This window comes from Nansenia antarctica, assembly GCF_963989245.1.
Source record: "Nansenia antarctica genome assembly, chromosome: 6".
In the NCBI taxonomy this organism is placed as follows: domain Eukaryota; kingdom Metazoa; phylum Chordata; class Actinopteri; order Argentiniformes; family Microstomatidae; genus Nansenia; species Nansenia antarctica.
The window spans coordinates 27,229,053-27,248,780 of NC_137676.1; the positions used below are offsets into that span (position 1 = coordinate 27,229,053).

The 19,728-nt window shown below is 41.4% G+C and overlaps 1 protein-coding gene across 1 annotated transcript in view; it reads right to left on the minus strand.

Annotated features, from left to right (window-relative positions):
• Nucleotides 1–5,562, minus strand: part of nfs1 (NFS1 cysteine desulfurase) — a 38,750-nt gene extending 33,188 nt beyond the window's left edge. Inside the window, exons 1-6 of the mRNA XM_080535394.1 lie at nt 5,277–5,562; nt 4,911–4,987; nt 4,639–4,755; nt 4,470–4,553; nt 3,904–4,056; nt 3,614–3,707 (exon numbers count right to left, since the gene is read on the minus strand). Coding sequence (XP_080391520.1) covers nt 3,614–3,707; nt 3,904–4,056; nt 4,470–4,553; nt 4,639–4,755; nt 4,911–4,987; nt 5,277–5,382 — 631 coding nt within the window. The 5' untranslated portion in view covers nt 5,383–5,562. The remainder of the gene's footprint in view (nt 1–3,613; nt 3,708–3,903; nt 4,057–4,469; nt 4,554–4,638; nt 4,756–4,910; nt 4,988–5,276) is intronic.
• Nucleotides 5,563–19,728: the final 14,166 nt, after the last annotated feature.

Sequence of the window (19,728 nt, forward strand, 5' to 3'; positions counted from 1 at the left end):
CTTTTCAGACCTTCACATCGCTAGACACACCCACAAGCGCGAAGCGACGCGCTTGCAAAACTGTTTTGTGATTGGTCGAATACATCTAGGCTGCGTGTAGTCTACAAACTACTTCAAATGTTACAATATGCGCGACGGCGGTGCTGGATCCTGGATCTGTGCATCGGTGTGCAGGAAGAACACGGAGCAGGCGCCAGACCAGACTAGATGATCGTGGAGTGAAGATATTATGAAAGTGTACGTGCTTGTCGATCACCCGTCGCATCGCGTACGCTTTAATAATCTCTTCACTCCACAATCATCTAGTCTGGTCTGGCGCCTGCTCCGTCTGTTTTTCTTCCTGCACACAGGTAAACAGATCCAGGATCCAGCAGCGTCTTCGGGCTCGCGCAAACAAACCCGGCGAATTTTTTTACTTGCCCCAGGCAAGCGTTACTGTTGAACCCTGCTGATACATGATTCTTCCCTGCACATTGACAATGTTTTCTCTCTCCTCTTTCTTCTGCGTTGTGAAGGGATCCACTGCAGCGTACACGAAAAGCGGCTACTGTGTCAACCGCTTCCCATAATAGTTACAACAACCATAAAGCCTCCATAATGATAATGAAAAGAAGGGGAGACAAATTTTTTATTGACAACGGAATTACATGCTGGAAAAACATGCAGACACAGACAATAAGAGACACACGGGAGAAGTACGGGAAAACATTTTATTTTTTTGGGCCATCCTCGAGTTTTGGCTGAAATTACGTCGTTGTTTTGAGCGCGCGTGCGCGTTTCATGCGCGTGCACGCGGAAAAAATATGTTGGCCGCGTTCGTAAATTCGCGCACACTGGGTTCAATGTCACAATGGGACCAAGTAATTTGATTGGACTAGAGGCAGTCTCAGGGACGCTCCGGCGCTCTCAGGGCGAATTTACGAATGCAGCCCTAGTCTCTCATCCATTCCACGAGAGCCGTATTCTGGCGCCAATTTTCAAAGTAAAATTCTGAATTCGATTCGATACTTGTATCAATATAACTCAAGTCGTTCAAGGATGAAGCAGACAAGGCCGAATCAATAAGACGTGCTGTGTCAAGGTATGGGAAGCAGGCCAGCACCTTTAAAGCATTTGCCACTGCTAACTGAAGCAAGCTTTCGCATTGCTCATTGCATTGCGAAACGTGGAAAGCCATTCACTGATGGAGAATATATTAAGGATGCTTTCCTCTGTAGCTCAGATGTTTTGTTTGAAGGCTTATCAAACAAAGACACAATAAAATCAAGAATAAAAGACATCCCAGTGTCAGCCAGAAGTGTGGAACGAAGAATAGGAGAAATGGCAGAAAACGTGAAAGCGCCTGCTCCGAACAAATGTCGTTTTGCTAATATAAGTTATCCATGTATCCCTTTTTCATCCATCCTGTGGGACGGGTCGTGACTCGCGAGCTCGGGGAGCACCAAGCAGCATCCCTAGGTGCTCCTCTGAGCACTGGCCCCAAAACGTTATGTGCACCCCTGATCATATGAATATTGTGTGTGGTGTGCGCCGATATTCCCATTTCAGCACACCACATACATGAAGATTAACATTACGACAGTCTAGAGCAGGGGTCGGCAACCTATGACACGCGTGCCAGCAGTGGCACGCGACAGCTTAAACAGTGGCACGCGACAGCTAATCAATAAGTGCGAGAATGGGAGAATGTTTTTTTATTTTTTTATGTTGGCCGCGTTCGTAAATTCGCGCACACTGGGTTCAATGTCACAATGGGACCAAGTAATTTGATTGGACTAGAGGCAGTCTCAGGGACGCTCCGGCGCTCTCAGGGCGAATTTACGAATGCAGCCCTAGTCTCTCATCCATTCCACGAGAGCCGTATTCTGGCGCCAATTTTCAAAGTAAAATTCTGAATTCGATTCGATACTTGTATCAATATAACTCAAGTCGTTCAAGGATGAAGCAGACAAGGCCGAATCAATAAGACGTGCTGTGTCAAGGTATGGGAAGCAGGCCAGCACCTTTAAAGCATTTGCCACTGCTAAAAATCACGCAACTGAAGCAAGCTTTCGCATTGCTCATTGCATTGCGAAACGTGGAAAGCCATTCACTGATGGAGAATATATTAAGGATGCTTTCCTCTGTAGCTCAGATGTTTTGTTTGAAGGCTTATCAAACAAAGACACAATAAAATCAAGAATAAAAGACATCCCAGTGTCAGCCAGAAGTGTGGAACGAAGAATAGGAGAAATGGCAGAAAACGTGAAAGCGCAGCAAACCGCTGGTTTGAAAGATGCGACGGTGTTTAGCCTCGCACTTGATGAGAGCGTAGATGTGAATGACATGCCACGTCTGGCTGTCATAGCAAGATACTGTGATTCTGCTGTAAGGGAGGAGCTCTGCTGCCTAAAACCAATGCCAGAAACAACAAAAGGTGAGGACATCGCTAAACTTCTTATCGAGCATTTTGTGGAGCGAGGGATTGACATTAGCAGGATTTTTGCGGTGACAACAGATGGTGCCCCTGCCATGGTCGGGAAACAGAGGGGAGCGGTTGCATTAATTGAGGAACGAGTTGGTCACCCCATTATGAAACTCCACTGCATCATACACCAAGAAAACTTATGTGAAAAGATGTCAAAGTCTGATCTTAATGAGGTTATGGCTACAGTGGTGAAGGTTGTTAACTTCATAGTTAATGGAGTTGAGCAAAGGAAAACAGGGCCAGGGATCACATTGATTGTTAGGACTGTTTACATGGCTTTGCATACATAGCTCTTTGCAACCCCAAAAAAATATATGTTTGTTGTGGTTGGAATAAAAGAATAAAATGTAAGTAACAACCAAATAATTATATAAATATAAATTATAATTCATACAAGTAAGACCCTTGTATAATCACCCTCCAGTTAGGCCTACTTATTAAAATGATAACCATAGGGAGCGCAGTTAGCAACTTTGGTAGAAATTGAGCGCTCCAATTTGCCTAAAGTTGTGCTACGCATCACAAAGTTTAGTTGTCTTAGATGTTATGTTGGTAATTTTGTTCAAGTTTCAGTTAGTTACATTTTTAGGTTTATTTAGCATACATTGCTTTGCATACATAGCTCTTTGCTGAAAATTGTTGTTCATGTTGTGGAATAAAATTGCAGATCTGTTGGTCTGTTTGGTTTGGTTTGATGTCGAGTCATAATTAATGTTGATATTGTGGTTGGCACACTGACTAACAAGAACATTTAAAAATGGCACTTCATATCAAAAAGGTTGCCTACCCCTGGTCTAGAGTCTCGTTCCCCAAGCCAGAAATCTCGCGTGATCTAACGTAGTACCCTGACTGACCTATGGGAGAAATGGACTCTTAACACACCTCACACCACAGGATAATCTTGTAGGATAATCTTTAGAGCCATCCGATAATCGGGCGTTTGCTGTCTTTGGTCGGAAGGGGGAAAACCGGCCCGAAATACGCCAGATTATCTTAATGTGTGTACCCGGCTTTACTTAGTGAATGTATTTGGTGTAAGTGGCTTTGGATAAAAGCGTCTGCTAAATGCCAAAAATGTAAGTGTGTGGAAAAAGTCCAACAAAGGCACAGTCAATGCTTGTTGGTTGATACAGGAGGAGAGGTTACCTATTTCCTTAACAGGCTGTTTCACCCCGATCTCATTGTTGACCGTCATCACTGACACCAAACTAGTGTCTGGACGAATAGCCTCCTCCAGGAGCTGAAACAGTGCACGCACGCACACACACACACACACACACACACACACACACACACACACACACACACACACACACACACTTGTATGAAAGCATGTAGAATAGTCCCTAATGGTAGTGCTAAAGAAATCTGCTATGAGGACCCAGTGAGAGGGCATTCGCTACACATGTGCAGTCGTGTCTGGTGTTGAGCCTTGCCTCAAGGTTAATCAGACCGTTCATCTTCACCGGCAGATACGTGACGTCAAAGCCCTCTGACTCCAGGACGCGGCAGGAGTCCAGCACACACTTGTGCTCTGTCTGAGTGGTGATGACGTGCTTCTTCTTGGACTTATAGAACCGAGCCACACCCTAGGAAGCAGAACCATTTGGGGAGAAAACAGTCATTCAACTCACCTTCCTCTTCAGTGCGAGCGTGAGTCCATGTTTACAAACGGAGACTCAAGAAAATACCCGCATTCAGTTTGTTGTCGTTTCATATTTGTTGTGTTTGTACCCTTATCAACACAACTACATCAAAGAATGACAGTATATTGTTTAGTGTCAAAATGGCAATGATGCAAAAACCAACATCTATACTTGCACATAGGCACAACATAGGGGTCTACATGCACTGAAATAAAACACTTCCTGTACATGATATACATTAAGATAATCTCTCCATCAGCTGATGGGCCTGGGCATGTTCTGTATTCACCCTCCTCATCCCTTGCCCATGGCCACCATCGTCCTAATCCAACCGCTAAAGCAGGACATGGACTTACTTTGATTGACATGTTGTTGGACTCGGTGGCGCCGCTGGTGAACACTATCTCACGGGGATCCGCAGCTATCAGGTCCGCCACTTGCTGCGTGGACATGAGATCAACATGTCATCATCTACCTCAGTACATCTGTCCACAGCTAATTCAGAACTTATCCAACCAAGGCTACCTTTCTGGCCTTTTCCATTGCACTCTCGCTCTCCCAGCCATAGGCATGTGTTCTGGAGTGAGGGTTGCCGTAGTAATTGACTTGATAGGGAAGCATTGCATCCAGAACTCTAGGATCCTGCAAGGTCATGGGAGGGAAATCATGAACAAACATTCCTGTGAAATCATGGAGTGGAAAGCAACATTAACATTTAGTGAATGAAGTAGGCTATTTGTGAACAAATAGACAGACAGACAGACACGCTTCTGACCGTAGAGAACTGAGCCACATACCATTGGTGTTGTGGCTTGGAAATCCATGTAGAGTGGCCGAAGTTCATCTCTCTCCAGCTCCCTACTTTTGATCAGTTCTGTGAAAGCAGCATTTCGTCATGTCAAGCCCAGGTGAGGATTCAGCACACACATGTAGCCATCTAGCTGAATGGCTTATTGTTGGGCGATAAAGATATTGAGTCAGAAAAGTAGCTGATTCTTTCTGTTAGCCTGGGTGAGAAAGGAAGGCCAACAGCTAGCTAGCTAACTGACAACTTAGTTGCAAGTGCGTCACCATCAAAGTAAGCCAGAAACCTCTCGAATAACACGATAACTATGGAGCGAAATGAAACAACTTTGAATAGCAAGCATGCTGCTGTCTCCTACCTTTATCGACAGTATTTGCAGCACTTTGACCATAGTTCATTCGAGGATTCGGAAAGCCTCGAAGAGATGTCAAGAACTTGGTGGTACTAAGAGTCTTGCTCATCATGTTGTTATTAGATGTACGGTTAGCTAACTAACCTCAACCAGTCATACGCAGGATTCACTTCGAGGAAAGTAGATTACCTCGCTAGCTACTAGGTTTTCTTAAACTAACTCTGGATAAATGTATAATATCCAGGTGTAATTATATATTTGATGAACAGTCTGGTGTGCCTAGAAATCCACCTGCAAGCAAGGGAAAACACGAGTGGCACTATCATAAGAGGCAATGCTGCTTACACAAGTCAATGGGATTAGACGGCTGCATTGACCGCGGATATGGACACATTTTATTGGTCCATTCTCAATGTTTTGGTGTTTTTATGGGCGTGGCTTAATGAACTAATTTACCGGAAGCAACAGCATCAGCCAACAGAAATTGAGGTCACACATGGTTCGTGGTACAAAAGGCTTTTTTGGGCTTAGCTCTTATTTGTGATTAGACGTACTGTACTGAAGGTCTACTGAAGGCCTAGGCTGTGTTCGGAATAGCGTACTAGCATACTACTCATACTAGATATGACGTAGATTTTGAGTCTGTAGTACGTTCACACTGTACAGTATGCGAGATTTGAGTATGCGAGAAATTTAGTAGGCGAGCAGTTACTTCCTGGAAAATTGAAGTCAGTTACGATGGACACTAGCTCGGGTCCTATTTCCCAAAATGCATTTCGCGTCCAGGGTTGCAGAGTTGCGTCCACAGGGTTGCCAGATGGGGCGGGTTACCGCCGAATGGGCTACTTGATTTTGAGGTTATAGAAAGTTTAGGCTGTAAATTGTCAATCCCATCTGGCAACCCTGTGCGCTTTCAGCCTTGTCAAACTGCGTCATACAAACTTGTCATACAGCTTTTGTTTACATTGTCCGATAGCCTGGGGACCGAAAGCTTGCAATAAACATCGTTTTTTGCACATATTTTAGTGTGCAGATGCTGCTTTTTTGCACTCTATTTGATACTCTTCAGCTGCAACCACCCCAGCTAAGTCTGATCACGGATGAGCGGTGGTATTTTCACTATACTGGGAATTAACATGGTGAAATGCATTCTTAGACAAGGCTACGTCATCATGATTACAAATATCCCACTTGAAATATATGAAATCCAAGTTTATTTGTGTCTTACACACATGTTCACCTAGAATTTGACTGCTTGTAGCCCAATCACGAATGATCCCAGTATTGTAGCTTCAGACGGACAAGTTGGTTGTAGTGCTTGCCCACGATATGTTATTGCTCATATATATTTATTTTAATCATGTTATTTTACCAACTGTTAAGACAACAATATAGTAAGCTAGTTACTTGAGCTAGCTAAAGATGTTGGCCCCCCAAATCATTTTACAACGTGTTGTAATTATGTTACGATAGATATTTCTGTCGAACTCCGTAAGTGAATTTAAGCAACGCAGCGTGCGTTCGTAAAATCGCTCTGAGAGCGCCGGAGCGCACACTGGGTGCAACGTCATAAAGGGACCAGGTAATTTGATTGGACAAGAGGCATTTCATGAGTGCTGATCAGATTTCCAGGGCGAATTTGCGAACGCAGCTAGCGAACAGAAGACGCAAAAAATCATCAGATCAGATATATAAACTATATATTTTGGTAAACTGGACACATTTTGGGAATATATGTGGTTACTTTCTCGCCTGAAAACATATTAAAACTTCATAAAATGACATGTTAACACTTGTAAAGCCAAAATTACATCTTTTAGCCAATGGAGGTTTAAAATTGAAGTTTAAATTCCCCGCTCCCGGCGAAATGCATTCTGGGAGGCAGTATGCATACTGTGTAAATGGTCGGCTGGTTTTCGCATACTTAGGGCCAATCCCAATTCACCCCTACGGCTTCGTTTTCACCCCTATGGCTTTGTTTTGCGCGTTCACGTTTAGGGGTAGGGATGTCCCAATTCATATTTCATCGAGCCATGGCTTCATTTCGAGGGCTAACTATGGCTTCATTTCGAGCGATTCCAGGACCAGACTAGCTTTGAAGCCATAGGGGTACGCTACCCCTTGATTCCAGGATGCATTGCGAATCATCTACAGAAATGTTATGTCGCTCTATTCAATGCGGAAATGTCATTTTACTTTCTCTGTAATTACTTATTAATAAAGATTTGAAAAATTATGATAACCATCTTATTATCTTACTTTAATGTCATTACAATGCATTATAGACCTTTTCTTTATAACAAGCATAACAAAAAAAAATCGCTTTTATGTCGAGGTGCTGTGTCTAACGTTACAGGCTGATTTGTGGACAGTCGCGCATATGACATATTTCCATGTCTAATGTCTGATGTACTAATGTCATTTCAATGCATTATAGACCTTTTCTTTACAACAAGCATAACAAAATAATCGCTGTTATGCCGAGGTGCCTATGCGTGTGCCTATGCTTAACATAGAAAGTTCCACAGTCCAGCGTGCTCGGGTTTAGCAGTAGAGGACTGGTAGCCTACCTGATCACTTCCATTAGACTACCAAAGCAGGACACCGGAGCACTCATATCTGCGCGTTTGTCACAGGGTGACAGTCACCCTGTTCCTCTGCCCCGGCGTCAGTCCAATGGAATCGTCAAGCACAGCCTTCCCCATAGAAATACATCGGTGCACGATTAACATTTCAGAGATGTACAATCATGTTTATTTAGAAATAAATTGTGGTGTTTGACAGCGGATGATGGTAGACATATTTAATGTAAAGCTATCTATCTAAAGTTATCTATCCACAGGCTGATATGTGCATGATAGGCGCGAATCCCCCCCCCCCCCCCCCCTTGGTGGTATATGACGCTATAGTTGTATTGCGAAAACAAAACAGCTCGCAATCTAATCCGAGCAGTTGTTATTATGTAATATTATCGATGGATGTGCCATTTTTGATGGAGGGCAGTGAGCGGGAGACTCTTCAAGGACATGTAGTTAATTAATGCAGTGGACAGCGGCTGTTTCTCCAGCGTTACTGTCATTTTGGAACGTCATAAATGAAATCTGTAAGTCATGCATTTTCCCATGTTTCCCATTGATGGTATATGACGCCGTAAATTTAACTAAAGTTCAGCCGCGAAGTTGTTGCACTGTTGTCCTAAATCAGTGCAGACTGGCAGGGTAGGAGCACAGGTTTTATACAGGTTAGAGTGCCGTTATTCTGTCATGGTCTGATAATGAAGCATTGTTCTTTTTTATTTGTTGACTTGTTTGATCGTTTGATAGCGTAAAAGTGAAGTTGTGAATGAGTCGCGAGCGTCAATGCTTTTCTACAATACTACTGATGACCTTCCACCCCGGCCACGGCCTCCTCACCCTGCTTCCCTCTGGAAGAAGGTTGCGGTTGCCTAAGGCATTGAAGGCCCGCCACAGGCTCAGTTTCTTCCCCTCAGCCGCCAGGCTGCAAAATGACTCTGGCTTCCCCCTCCCCCCGCCTCCAAGTCTGCCCAGGACTGAACATGCACTAGACCTTGAATAACTCTGCACTGCACTTTATATACAGCACTATCCATGCACTGTCTGTCCTGTGTTGTCCTGTTTTTGCCTGTTTTTGCATTTGTATTGTACTTGTTTTGTTCATATATATGTGAAAAAAGCATAAATGCACCTTCTGTAATGCCAAAGCAAATTCCTATATGTGTCAAGCATAATGGCAATAAACGTTATCTGAATCTGAATCTGAATCTGAAAATGACGTATCAGTCTTGAAGGGTTGTCCCATTTCATAGGGGTAGATTTCAACCCCGACGGCTTGTGGCTCTGTTCGAAGGCCTTGGCTCGAAATCGAGTCACACTCGAAAACGAGCCATAGGGGTAGAAAAGGGAATCGGGATTGGGCCTTGTAGCACCCTATAATGTAATAATTATCTGATAATGTAATAACACCTGATAATGTAATAAAATGTCCACTTAACTCCATCGAAAATGTAATAAAACCCAATAATGTAATAATTGACCAATAATGTAATAAAATAACCTGACTGATCTTGTAATAACATTTTTACTGATAATGTAATACCTTATTACATTATTGGGAATGTATTACACTTTCAGGTGGGTCTTTTTTTTTTTATACTGATAATGTAATACTTGACAGATAATGTAATATTATGTTCATTTTCAATCCAGAGTTCTACATTTAGTTTTTTAAGAATCTAAGACTGTTGTATACACTGGATTTAAGAATCTAAGAATCTTATTTACACTGGATTTGAAATAACAGAATGACTACTGGGTTAAATTACAGACTTGCATATGTGCAGATTACTCAGGGACATGAACAAAACCTTTGGTAACTCTTCATTTGAGGAGGGTATACAGTGTGTGCGGAAAGTATTCAGACCCCTTCAGTTTTTCCACATTTTGTTGTATTATAGCCTCAATTTAAAATGGATTAAATTAAAATAATTTGCCATCAATCCACACACAATACCCCAGAATCACAACAGGAAATCAGTTTTAATGTTAGTAAACTTTTTAAAATTGAAATACTAGAAAACCCCCATGTACAAAGTATTCAGACCCTTTGCTATGACACTCTTAAAATGAGCTAAAATGCAAAAATGTCATCAACAAATGACTGCATAAGTTGAATTGAGTCCATCTTAATGCAAGAACAATAGTTTGTGTACTTTTGGAATGAACATATTTGGTTTTTTTAGGGTTTCTAATTTGCATAGGAGTCAATGAGACTCTGTGGAGATCAGGTTGCCATAAAACATTGAGAAAACGGAGAGTAACAAAACTGCTCAGGAATGTGACCCTGATAGGTGGTGGGCCGAACACGTTTATCGCGAAGTTTATCTTTTTCCATCTACGGAGTAAACGATCTCTTACATACGATATTAAGTAATTCTCTTAAGTCTATAACAATTTTGTTTGCAGCTGTATTATGTCGGAGATTTTCACAAACTTATTTTTTAATAGTCTGTCTGCTCAGGCACATCGCTGGTCGCTCTAGTTGATAAACCAATCAGAATTCGAGTACGGCTACATTAGGACCCCGAAATGTAAACAATGGCTGTTAACCCTAGCAACTGACTGTATGTTAACCCTAGCAACCGCGGGGAAATAACGAGATGTGATGAATTATGGAGTGTTGTATGCATTTAACAAACCGAACAGACAATATTACAGCATTTTCAGATGCAAGTTGGACCAAATTTGTACATTGTTCTCTACAGTGGGTGAATCTTCACACTGCAGAAAGCCAAATTGCTATTATATATATTGGTATTATATATATTTGGGAGAGGGGGCTCCCCTGGTGCTAGGAAAAAAAATACTAAAAACAAGAAGGGAAAAGAGCTGGTTTACATAAATAAAGGCTATGTACACTATCCACTATACTATACTATACAAATAAAACACTGTGCTGTACTCTATGCTATGCTATACATATCCTAACATTTCCTATCTCTGAACCTTATGTACCCGAGGGTTGTCATATTGCACATAGTATTATTGCACATTCATTTAAAGTGTCGCAGTTTGCAGGTTTGAAATGTTCACAGTTGTGTTTCAGTATTGCACTTGATTACAATCTAGTAGCTGCCATCAAATTGTCTAGATTGTCCAGGGCCTAGAATCTAGGTATTTGCTGTGTTCAGGGCCTGAATGGCCCTAGGGTAGAAGCTGAGCTTCAGTCTATTTGTCCTTGCGGACATGGTCCTGAACCGCCTGCCCGAGGGCAGCCGAACAAAGTGTTCGTTCCCAGGGTGGGATGGGTCTCTGGAGATCTTGGAGGCCTTCCTGAGGCAGCGTGTGTTGTACAGCTCTTCCAGAGAGGGGAGGGGGGCGCCGATGATCTTCTGGGCCGATCTCACGACTCTCTGTAGCGCTTTCCTCTCTGCGGCTGTGCAGCTGGAGAACCACTATAACCACAATATTGGCTACCATAGACAATGCTATATGCAGTATGCCAACATACGAAACATTGAAAGAGAGCGCAAGAAAAGGGAAAAATCAGTACAGGAGGCTGCAGGTGTGTTTTATAGCAATATAAGTTATTTATAAGAACAATATGATATAAACAAGCTAAGATTAATATGACATGATATGACATGAACATTATTAACAATATGATATAAACAAGCTAAGATATGACATGAACAAGATATGAACAAGGCATCAATGGGTCAGGGTCAGCCCTGTCAGGTCAGGTCCAGAAGATGTGCAGTGCAGTCCAGGGCTGAGCATCTGGGGTTACCTGGGGAAACAGATTAGGAGAGTTGTAAATAAACTAGGCTATAACTTTGGAAGCATTACTATTACAATGCATAGAGTATCATATGTCTCTCTCTCTCTCTCTCCCTTCCCTCCCCCCCCTCCCTTACAATGTAGTAGAAGCAGAAGGTCAAACTGACAATGATACACCACCAAAGCCTAGACTTCTCCGCTCAAAGACTACCACTACGTTCAGCCTAAATAAAAAACCACATCTTCTTCCCGCCCAGTGCATAATATGCAGACGGGACAAATATTTCAGTTTTAGAGCTTGTATACTGCTCCTGCAAAAAAACAAAATGTGTGAAAGGGGAGATGCACATGCAAATCTAACAACCTACCATGTACAGACATGTGTCTGTGTTTGCACTGCGAAAACACAATAGTGTTATAAATGTTCTCTAAACACTTGAATCTTTGTCTAGTCTCGTCAATTATAGGCAAGGCAAGTGAAGATACATTTAGTCTTGGGTTTTGTCTTACCAGCTCACCTCGTAAAAGTGAGACGATTGACAATATCAAAAACATGCTTGCACACACATATACTGTAACGTACTCACACACAAGTTAATGTTACTGGTCCCAATTTGGCACAATTATTACTGAAATGATTGAGAATAGACATAGTTGACATTGGTAACTTAGCTATTGTACCCTTTAAAGTTAGATAGCTTGTTAATTCATTAGCTTCACAATCGCGTGTGACGTTTGGTTGGATTTTTCACTAAAATAGCATATTAGAACATGTTTGTATTGACACAACATGACATGGACGTGTTCATTAATATGTGATATGAATTAGTATGACATGCAAATCTTACCTGAAACATTACTTGACAGTAAAGTTATCCGAAACAACTCAGTCTTCTCGTCTTTCCAGATAATACGTTGTTTACTTCCTTGTTTACGTATTTTGAAGGAATATCATTGGCAGACGTCAAGTCAGGTGACGCTTTAACAGGTTTTGATTGGTTAGCGGCATAGTAGCCCCAATCATTCTCCTTATTAACTTATGGATCGTAAGTTTACTTTTCATAAAACGTCGATCGAAAATCGGCTGCCAACAGACGGAAACATGTTCCAAAAAAACCTATTTAGCTTATATGAAAAAATCAACTAGTCCATAGTTGTAGATCGATTATTTCACAAACGAAAGCAGATAGACAGCTTCGGCCCACCGCCTATGAGGCCTGGGGAGACTTACAAAAATCTACAAAGTTGAATGGTGGAGGGGTAAAAGCACAGCCGATGGGACAACATCATGCCTGTCACTCGACAAAATTGGTCTGTAACCAAGTGGCAAAAAATAATCCCTTAATGTAAAAAAATATCTATCTCATATCCATAATTGTGTTTGCAACAATGAATTCAAATGATACAGCAAAGAAAGTTGCAGGAAATGTGTTTATTTGGTTTTACTACAAAGCATTACATTTAGTACAATTTTGTAGATTTTTTGATTTCATGTTGTGATTCTGGGGTATTGTGTGTAGTTGGGGGCCTTAGGGATATTTTTGTGCAAATTTGTGCAAAAGCACCAAATTTGGCCCAGATGTAGCTCAGAGTATGCTCTAATGATTTAGCCAGGGCGCCCGAGCCAACGACCACCGGGGTCGCCATGGCGGCCAAATCAATATGGCCGCCCTCTGAAAAAGGTTTCGGCTATAACTTTTGAACCAAATGAACTAGAAATGCAAGCCTGGTGTCTATTTTATGTTTTTTGACTATTAGAAACACAATTAGAATGCTTATATTCATGATTGGGTGTGTCTGGACCCCTAATTTGCATAATAACATTTTTTTGTTTTGTTTGGATTTTGGGTCAGGTTGATTGGCAAATGTCAATGTCCTTGCTGTGACGTATTGCGTTGGTCTTGCAGGTGTGATGGGTGCCGCCAAAATGCATTGTACTTCTGACATTGACATTCTCGGTTGCAGGTTGGCATCTTCTGTATTAGCTGCACAGGGTTTGAGGAACTCTGTACCATGGAGGACGATATCATTGAACACTCGTAAGGGTTCAGCAACAGATGTTGTGAGACAGTTGGACAGGAAGGAGCCGTCAAATGTGTGCCTCATCCTGAGCCAATTGTTCCTCTTAGCCACTTGTTCCTTGTTTGCGATGTAGGTTTCCCTCCCCTTCTGGTGTTCACTCTATTCAGGCAGATAGCTGAGGAGATGTTGCTTGAATGTTGTTGTTTGGGATTCATAATCAGACACAAACACCTGCGTTCTTTCATAAGGTTCCTGTAGAGTTGCCGTAATAGGAGATTGTGAAGGAGGATCTGAATCCTCAACCAGAGCAACAATTTGTGCAATAGTTAGATGGTCAAAGGTTGTCCCCCACTCACTGGTAGATGCTTCCCCTTCTGACACCCTGGCCTAGCAGTGTCATGAGATGCTTGCCGTTTTGCTGCATATCGCAACATGAGATAACATTTGGCATGTAGTACACACCTGCTGCGTGTACATCGGAAGCTTGTGTAACTAATCTACCAAGAAGCTAAAAATGTTTACAGGATTCTGCCCAGCTTTTCAGATTGGAATCAACATTATCTGTTACTGCCTTGTGAAGGTCATCCATATCCCCCCCTCACATATGACACAATGAATGCCACAGGCTTTGGGTTGACATGATCGAAGCTTTTTAGGACTCACTACTAAGGAGGAGCCAACGTCATACTTTGGAGCCCTTTTGACACAACAACTACTACAGTAGCTTCTACAGCGTTTGTGATATATAGCATTATGTGTTTTAAGCATTGCTGCAATACCTGAACCGTCATTCAACTGATCAATTGTAACATTAACAGAAGAAGGAAGAACATTAGCAATAGCTAAGAAATCTTTTTTTCCCTTTCTAATGATACAAGTCGTTGTATCTTGGGTCTTTGCAATGGTTCATCAGCATCTCATTGGCAGAGACAGCATAGGTCCCAATTAATGGTGCCGCTACTAGAGGCAGAGGCCATATTGTGATGACATAATACATGACTTACGTGAGATTGAGGAAATTGTAGCCTACATGTTGTCATTGCAGGAAATAGTAGTTGTAGACAGAAGTGAAACAAGACAATACCTTATTTTCAGCATGTCTCCTATCAATTGAAATGATAAGAATGCATATATGACAATGGGCTGTGTTCGTGTAAACAGAAGAAGGCATCAGTCATTGTTATCTTGATAGCTAGCTACTGTAGAATATTACAGGCTGGCTCCACTACCAGCGTTGCGTCACCTCGCCATCGGCGTTGCATTAACTTGACGTTGTACCTGCTCCACCGTCATTTGTTGCATATAAAAATATAGATTTTTCCACCTCAAGTATCAGCCGTTCGTCATCGATTTCTGCAACAAGCTTCAAGCACCTGTGGTGATTCACAATTCGCAATAGCTGCGACCAGGCATGAGCTATAGAGTAGTTGGCTACGAGCATTTTCAATCTGGTATCTTCTCTAGTAGTGGATTAACCGCTGTGGTGATTTAACTGATGATAAAAAGACATCAAGTAGACTACAAACAGAGCAAAACAAGATATATATACAATTGTAAATATACGTTTGCGTTCGCCATCGGAAATCAAACTTTGCCGAATTTTTACTTTAAAAAAAAAAAAAATGGACGCAGCCATCGGCCGCAACGCAACGCGGCCGCAACTGAGCACATTTTGTAAGGTGATCAACTTCTCCAGAATTGATTTAATTGAGTCGTCACTTACAAGCGAGTCCGTTTAATCTCAACGAGACGTCCTTGATATAACTTCTAAGATAAAATGATCCAATCAAATATTCGGCACCACTACTGAACTGTTCTTTAAGAGAATATTTATTCGAGCACATCGGCAAACAATAATATCAGCATACAATAGCATTTCATTCCATGGAAAGGGGTCTTATCTAGCTTCACCTCCGCAGACCAGAATAGCTGGTTCACTGCCGAAGCTTCACCGGACAAGAGCCACGTTTTGCCTGGGTCCACAGTCTATATCTATTTTTCTTTAACATTTTGGGATGGGCTGTCCCTCTCGTAGGTTTTATGGTAAACGTCTGTTTTATGTCTGAATGTGGCGTTCGACTCCTTTCGGTGTCCGTGCGAGTGTGTTATCTTCTTCTTCTGACCCCCCGGTCGTTTGTCATGGTGGGAGTGTTTGGACACTCTGTCTGCAACGGTGTCCTGAACAGCCTAACACGACCTTAGACACACACACATTCTAATGTTTTTTTTAAGGAACCAGTAAGCATATGCACACAGTTATGTTTTTAGAATGCACAGATATTTTGATAGTTATTTTGGGTGTATTCTACATACGTTCTAAAGCACTAATTGGCCAGTTATTTAATCTTCAAACACATTCCTTCCATGACCAGGTCTGTATGGTTCTCTGTCCTTATCAGGATCGCTTGTGTAAACATCACTGTTGCCAGGCCCACAGATTCCCATGACTTGGGATTCGATTAACAAGTTTAAAATACAATATTGAAGAATAGACTTATCATTAATCATTAGTTATGATAGTATAAAATGAGTATAGGAAAATAGGATATCATAACAGCAGGTACAAAATGGTTGTTAGTACATAGGTAAAAATAAGCAATCTACAGGCGGTTTGAACCACAATACTTTCTCCCAGTCGGGAGCCCCTTCCCCCCATGTCGCTCAAAAGCAGAGCCTCTCTTCCATGACTCTGTGAGACTTCAACTGATCCCAGTCACATGTTATTTAAATGAACACACAGTATTTAATACAAATCCCTAACACTTTCATTGATTACAGAAGAAACGTTCCCTGGCTGACAGCTCGATGGCCATAGTGGAGCCTGGGCGTTAACTAGCTAGCTAATGTTGTGAGGTGCAGAGAGCGGGATCCTGGAATATTATGAAAATTACTGATGATGAATGATGAATTATAACGTGAATAATTCCTTACGTGAGGAAGAAAATAGTAGTTGTACACGTTACTGTCCATCTTTATGACTTGCACTGTGCAAGTTGCACACAAGCATGAAGTCACACTACTGTAAACAGCTTTTTAAAATTCAAATTCAAATTGTAACTGTCTTTAAGTTCACGAGGTATGGCCCTCCCACATGCTCCCCAACATTCAAAATGGGTCAATATTGGATTATGGATTATAATTGACCAAGTTATGGTAAAACTCATTTCCCGGGAGCCGCCATCTTGGAAATATGCAAATTAGAGGTCCAGACACACCCAATTATAAATATAAGCATTCCAATGTGTTTCTAACGGCCAAGAAACATAAATAAGACACCAAGTTTTTATTTGAAGCTAATTTGGTTCAAAAGTTATAGCCAAAATCTTTTTCGGAGGGCGGCCATATTGATTTGGCCGCCATGGCGACCCCATTGGTCGCTGGCTCGGGCACCCTGGCTAAATCATTAGAGCATACTCTGAGCTACATCTGGGCCATATTCGGTGCTTTTGCACAAATTTGCACGAACATAGCCTCATATAGCCCTAAGGCCCCCAACTAGTGTGGATTGATGGCAAATTATTTTAATTTAATCCATTTTAAATTGATTCTATAATACAACAAAATGTGGAAAAACTGAAGGGGTCTGAATACTTTCCGCACCCACTGTACATATGCATTCATTCATTCAACACCTACATACACACTTACATGACACCTGACACAAACATAGGCCTACATATCCACTCGTAAATTGTTATTCATCATTATTATTATTATCATAATAATAATAATAATTATTAATTATTATTATTATTCATCATTGTTATTCATCATCTTCCTCTGCACATATGCAAGTCTGTAATTTAACCCAGTAGTCATTCTGTTATTTCAAATCCAGTGTAAATAAGATTCTTACATTCTTAAATCCAGTGTATACAACAGTCTTAGATTCTTAAAAAACAAAATGTAGAACTCTGGATTGAAAATGAACATAATATTACATTATCTGTCTATATCAAATCTATTGTCATTTGATCATAAGTATATGATCAAATCTATTGCCTTTTATTTTGTGCATATGTTGACCTATGATTCACATGTAGCTCTAGAGATAAGCCATATGTAGGAGGTAGTACGTTAAAGTGTAACCAAACAGTTCTCAAGAACAGCACAGTTCACAGATCACTGTTAACAGGTAAGGCACCGTACTAAGAAACTTTATTGCTTTTCCTCAAGTAAAAGTTGAATTTGCATTCACTGCAATTTAAGTCAATTTGGATAAAAGTGTTAGATAAATAATGATGTTATTATATTATATTACTTTATTTGGGTTAGGGTTAGTAGGGTTATTACTTTATTTTTACTTAAACTTCAACAGGCATGATTTTACTAGATGTAAAGTTTGTCAGACAAGTTAATAACCTGCTTGTGACCGAGAATACATTAAGTGACCATAGAAGGCAGACTGCTGGGCATACTTCAGTCATACCCTGATAAGTCGGACCCAAGAAGTTGGTAATGTTCTAGTCTGGTGCCTTAGTGAAAGAATGTTGCACAAGTGCCAGCACAATAGCACAATAGCACAATGCAGCATTTTGGCAGCATAGAGGCTTCCTAGAACAGAGGCGCAACTTTTGCAGCCACACCTCAGTTCTCCGCAAACATTGACAGATTCTGGTAAGTGAATCTTACAAAGGTGACCAAGTATCATCAGTTTTAGCATTGTGAAATTGTTTTGGGAAAAAAGGTAACACATGTACTGTATATCACTCTAGCAAGTCTGTAAACAAACTAGTCTGAAAGTCTCTAGATCAAACAAGCAAGTAGGACTATGCTATCTGTATCCACGGTTACCAAGTTGGAAAGGAGATCCATATCACAAAATATCAGTCAAAAGGCCTCAATGTAATCATGAAGAGGCGGACACAAGAGTCTGTATTCATCTTAAAAATGCCATTAAAAAAGTTGCACAGACCTTAACTGTTTTTCAAACAGTGTTTACACATTATAGTGCTACTAACGGGTTTGTCCTTCAGACTTGCAGAAGGAAAGGGGTGGGTATAGTGGGTATGTGGGTAATTCAATATTTCCTGTGTTCATGTTGCTGTATGTTACTTACCGTTATACCTAAGAGGAAGTTGTTAGGGGGTTTTCACAGTTAGTTCCTCACTTTTAGAGGGGTAGTTGGGACTGGACATACTTTAATTCATCGGCAGTGTTACATGTGACTGTACATCTGTTGGTGTTATTGGCTTGAAAACGTTTTGCAGTTTATAAAGTGATCGTCTGTTCTTCATTGCAACCCCCACACTACAATATCCAACCATGGACATGTGGGTTGCCTTTGCTATGGGAAAGAACTATCAGGAGTATCTGTGTCAATGCCATAAGAAAAGCTTGAGGCAAAATTGTCAGGCTTTTACAAAAATTCCACTCATTCACAAGCTGTGTTACCAAAGGCAAAAATGGTAAAGGCAAAACAGACTGCTTGGGCAGAAGAGTACCCATCAGTGCTATCCAGCCATTTTACACTAAATGCCTACCCAACAAGTTTTCACATTTGGTGAATATGGCAGCAGTGTCTTACCTTGGCTAGGGCACACCAGTTAAAGAACTGTGACAGAATGTGTGTGGGACATGTACAAAGAGGAGACAAGACTTTTGAGATAGCAAGTTGAGTTTACCGTTATTTAAAATTGAGGAAAATGCTGGCTAAGAATTTTCTAACTCTTAGGTTCTCCCAAAACATACGTGACCAAGCCCATGAAAAAAAGAATGGGCAGATGGCAGCCGTCGGTCCCATGACTCTCCAGAGATGGGCTGATGGTAGGAGGGCCATGATGGTGATTCTGACCCAGTAGTTTAGACCTGTCTTATGTGTCCATCTTGTGTAGTTCGTTCTGTCCAGGATTAAAAACAGGGTGCCAGCTCACGCACGCGCACACATGTTTCACCTGCCTGTTATGTTCAATAATGGAGACTGAACTCAGAGCTTCAAGTTGGAACTGGTACTCCATTTATTCAACAACGTGTGTAACACATAACGTAATACGGCACTGTAGTAAAGTCCAAACTGTCGTAAAACTACAGACGTAACATTTCCCCCCCCCTCACACAACCTAGGTGTGATATTCAGTCATGTAGTCACGCAAGTGATCGGGCCTGTTGCATGCTCGAACCAAACGTGGCTCTGGTGCAGC